Here is a 4,850-nt window from a genome sequence, read left to right on the forward strand (position 1 = left end):
GGTAAGGCAAAAATGTCATCGCGCATTTATAAAACATGGGGTTTTTTCTCTTTTTAGGAAATTAGAAGCACACATTTCCCCCCTCAGCCTCCCCTCCTGCCCTCTCCCCCCATCCCAGAGGCTTCATCCCACCCGTGCTCCAGGCAGGTGACATATTTCCTCCAGGAGCCAGATCTACCCTGAGGTGCATCTTCAGTACAAATCCACACATGATTCAGCAGGCTCCTTTGAAAGACATTTATTATTTAAATATATATTTTTTTTTTACATCACCTCAACTAGCAAACCATAGACAAGCTCCAAATCTCGGCACCTTTGGGCTTTCTGAGCAGAGCTGTAGCTCTCAAACGGACAACGAGACGCCCCACTTGCAATAGCACGACGACATCGCCTTTGTTGGATGCTGCATGGAACGGGAACCACGAGCCCCCCAGCAACCCCTAACGGACAAACCCAGGTCGGATGCTCCTTCCCCCAGTGGGGACCAGCCTGGAGCCCCGAAGAGCAACAGGCACATCCCACAAAACAGAATAGCAGTGCTGAAGGATGCTGCCCGACGGGGCAGGATTGATGACCCGGATGTTTCTGTACTTGGGTTTTGGGGTTTTGGGGGGTGTTTGGGGGTTTTTTTGGGTTTTGGGGTTGTTTTTTTTTCTCAAATTAAACCTCTAGAGAAGTGATGCCCCTGAGCAGGTTTGTCCCAGGCTGGCAGGAGGGCGTGCAAGGGCACTTTGCCGGGCAGCCCGGGAGGATGAGCCTTTCCCTGTGTCAGCTCAAAACCCACCAGCAGCATCGCCGTGGATGTGGGCAAAGCACATGGCTGTGACCGAAACCTCCCGTTCCCCAGTCGGGCTCTTTATTCCCCTTGTTGGCTCCTGCACAAACCACGGGGCAAAGAAAATTGCAAAATGGGTGCCTAGGAGGGGCTGCACGGATCTGCTGCCATCACAGCGCACGGGAAGTGCCACAATTTGGCTTTTTTTCCGCTCCGGAGCCCCTCAGACATGTTGGGCTGGCACCCACAGGAGCCTAAAATCCCTGGGGACGGGGAACAGACAGACAGACAGACACATGCACACAGATCTGATAAAGTGCATTTCTTTAGGCAATCAGCCTACCAAATAAAGGGGAATATTTGGGGATACACTGCTCCCTTCCTCTCCTGCCCCATCCCTAGGGACCTGGGGGCAGAGACGGGTGCTTGCAGCAACGGTGGCCACCCAGCCCCATCTCCAGCACCCGCACTCCTGCCTGCACACTGCCTTTAGCCCGAAACGACCGCGGGGACCTTGCTGGGAAGCACAGCAGCAGGAAGCTCTGCTCCCCGACACAGCCCCCACAGCAGTAGTGTTAGAGCAAAGCCCCCCACACTTCACCCCCCTGACCCTCCCGCAACGTGGCCAAGCACAGCCTGCACCCTTTGCAAACAGCTCTGTCTAATGGCGACAGCGACATCCAGGTCCTCATCAGCCCTTCCGATCCTGTCCCGCTGTATTTTTTGCCCTGCGAGAGACCGCACTGGCTTTCCAGGGGCTTCCCAGACACCTGGCCAGGCCACCCGGACCTGGCCCCTGCAGCAGATACGTCTCTTTACGGGCCATAAGGCAGAGCTTCATTAACATCTGCCAGGGCTGTTCTTCATCCCAGCCTGGCAGATATCTCCTGGAAAGACCGATGGATCTACTGCCCACAGGGGTCCAGCCGTGCTGCCAGTTTTGTCTTCGTGGGGGACGGAGTCTGTCTGTCCTGGCTCACGGGGGTCACCTGGCAGCACAGTACAGAGCGCATGAACCGCAGGACCGGCGGCCTCAGGATGGCGAAGACCCAAGGGTCGACGATGGAATTAACAGAGAGAAACCTCAGGGCTAGGAGGTCCCAGTCGTGGTTGTCCTCTTCCTCGCTGAATTTGTTCATGTAGGCACGGATCTGTAAAACATGACGGAAGAAATAATGCCGGGTCTGGGCTTCCAGGAGCCGGCCCCTGGGCAGCTTCTTGGGGAGATTTGGGCTGTCACAGCACACTTTCTGCTTCCACCGGTTTAAATGAACTTTTGCTAACGAAAGCCAGGCTTGTGCTCTGCTCTCAGCACGCAGTGAGGCTTCGTTTAGCCCTAACGCAATTAAGCCAACGGCTGCTTAAGGAAGTGGTGGGTCTCACCTTGAAAACCACATGGGACAAATAAACATGTAAGACGGAGAGGATGCGGGGTGCTGGACCGCTCCGGTCCTTCCTGCAACATGCCGACTCATAGCAGCTCACGGGGCTTCCTGGAAGGGTGACTCAGCACTCCTTACTCATACGGGTCGAATCGCCACCCCCTCGCTTCGGGGGAGAGGGGATGCTCGGACGGGGACGGGAGCTGGGAGCACGAGAGGCATGAGCATCCCTTCTCCGGCTGGGATCTGTCGGGTACCACCCAGGGATGGTGCATCCCGGGGCACGAGGTGGCCAGGGTGCAGCCGGTACCCGGAGCTGCCGAGAGCGCAGCACTTTCAAGGGCTGCCCTGGGCTTGGGGCTTTTTTGGGAAAGATTTTGCGGTGCTGTGGCCTGATGCTCTCTGGGTTCGTGCGCCCGGGCTGCTCCGCAGAGGCTGGCTGCTGTGGGCAGCCCCAGCTAGAAGAGAAAGTGTCACACCAAGGAGGCACTGGCGGCCTTTGGCAGCTGGGTTTGAGAGGCTGCCAAAACGCAGCCCAAACACAACCCCACATGGGAACCGGGCGATGGGAAAAGAAAAGCCGGCTGTGCTTCTGGATAAGACTGTATCTGCTACCACAGGGCCCATGGGATCCCCATCAGCGGCACTTTCCCATCCCGTCTGCCCCCAGCAGACCCGCTGGGCCCTGCCCACGTGTCCCCATCAAGGGGTCCCGCTTCGTAACAACCACGGCACCCAAACCCGGGCTTTTTCGGGACATGGGGAGAGCCGCCCATCATGCGTGGGCCCATTGACAGGAGCTGAAGTGTCCTCAGGATGTTGAGTCTGGCTCCCGGGATGCTCGCGAGCGCCCGGACATTACTGCTTTGTCTTTTCTCTGTCTTAAAGCCCAGGCAGCCTGGCTCAGCTACAGCCTGCGGTTATTTTCTTTTCCCTTGGGAAAAGAAAGGGAGCACGAAGGGAAGGTAGCGTCTATTTAACTCCGTGAACACAAAATTAGCGCTGGCTGCGCTCCCAACCTTGGTGGGGCTCGCTTCTAATGGGAACGAAATGACCTCCCGCTGCGGCTGGCCCTCGTACACAGGCAGGGGACACGAGTGGCTCGAGGTGCTCCGGAGTCCGTGATGCTGCTGTGTAATATGGCTTGGACAGATGAAAAGCATCTCTTTGGTGGGGAGACCGCAGGGCAGAGTCAGGGGACTTGCTCTCTCCCCTTCCTCACTTGGATGCGGTGTTTCGGCCCCGTATTTCTGCTGGAAGCCTCGCGCACAGACGGGGCACGGGATGTGGGCACAACCCGTGGGACGAGGCATGCTGTGGCCCATGTGCCGGATCTCTGTTCCCAGCAATCACCCATCTCCATGCCCGTGTCCCAGTGTTGTTGCAGAGGATGGAGACCTCCATCTAACAGTGAGGTTGGTGCTGCCTGCCTGCACCTCCAGCTCCATCCTTTCCTCTTGCCAGAAATCTGGGGTAACTCTGCCCACCCAGCCCAGATACCCACTGTCTCCAGCCCAGCAGCATCTCCTTCACCCCCATCTTTGGAAGACTAATTTATTGCTCTGCCACCCCTCACACCTCCACCATGAGTGTCCAGCTTCTGGGAACCGCAGTGATGCTATGTGATGCAGGGGACCCCTACCCCAGACCCTTCCTGGGCCATGCTGCCTGGCCTCGGAGCCTCTGCGGGATGAGAGGGCACCTCTGCTCCTGCCACCCCATCCTCCTGCCACCCCATACTTCTGCCATCCCATCCTCCTGCCATCCCATCCTCCTGCCATCGCATCCTCCTGCCAGCATTCGGGATATGGGGGGTGATTCTGCCGTATCCCCACGGGATGTGCAAATTGCCTAGAGTTTGTGGCAGACCCGGGGTCTCCTGAGCTTCAGGAGGAGCTAAGCATTAACCTCAGCCCTTGAGGTTTGGGCAGTGGAGTAGGGGGGAGCCTTATAAAGGGAGGGAGAGAAATGGGGGTGCTGAGGAAAGGGACCCCACCCCAGGGGAGAGGTGGTTGCACTCACCGTGAAGGGCAGGGAGCAGATGACGAAGGTGATGGTCATGATGGAGAGGAGGAGGAGATGGTCGATCTCCTCGGCCATGGAGAACATGCGTCGGCCACAGGCACCGGCCGCCCGGGGCTGCTCGAGCGTGGCTAGCCGGCGGGTCTTCTGCCCACGGCGGTGCATGCGGGCCAGGTTGGCAATGACGTTGAGGTTGCAGAGCAGCACGGAGAGGATGAGAAAGAGGAGCAGGGTGGCGTAGAGCAGCGAGAAGGTGACGTCCAACCTGGACCCCTCCCTGCCGCTGTTGGGCTGGAGGTAGTCCAGGTGCATCTGGATGAAGCACCAGGTCCCGGGGCAATACTGCACGTACCGCCCGAAGCCCACCAGCGGCAAGGAGCAGAAGGCCGCAGAGAAGGTATAAATGGCGGGCAGCGCAACCAAGCCCGTGCGGGGGCTGAGAAAGCGCTCGTAGAAGTAAGGCCGCCCCAGGGCCAGGCATCGCTCCAGCGCCATGGCGAAGAGGATGAGCATGGTGGCGAGGCCGAAGAAGCTCATGGCAAAGCCAAAGTAAAGGCAGATGTGTCCTCCTTGGGCCAAGGTGGTCAGCGTGCGGTTGCGATGATAGGAGGCCAGGACGAAGGGACTGACGGAGCAGGTGCCCAGCAGGTCGGTGACCACCAGGGCCAGCA

The 4,850-nt window shown here is 58.5% G+C and overlaps 1 protein-coding gene across 1 annotated transcript; it reads right to left on the minus strand.

Annotated features, from left to right (window-relative positions):
- Window positions 1-1,680: 1,680 nt before the first annotated feature.
- Window positions 1,681-4,845, minus strand: PTGER2 (prostaglandin E receptor 2 (subtype EP2), 53kDa; the record flags this gene model as incomplete). The annotated part of the gene is made up of 2 exons (XM_009572138.1): window positions 1,681-1,926; window positions 4,180-4,845. Coding segments are annotated over 2 exons (912 nt in total), but the record flags the coding sequence as incomplete, so codon positions are not given.
- Between the last annotated feature and the right edge of the window lie 5 nt (window positions 4,846-4,850).

The sequence above is a fragment of the Fulmarus glacialis genome, unplaced genomic scaffold (assembly GCF_000690835.1).
Source record: "Fulmarus glacialis isolate BGI_N327 unplaced genomic scaffold, ASM69083v1 scaffold20152, whole genome shotgun sequence".
NCBI lineage: Eukaryota > Metazoa > Chordata > Aves > Procellariiformes > Procellariidae > Fulmarus > Fulmarus glacialis.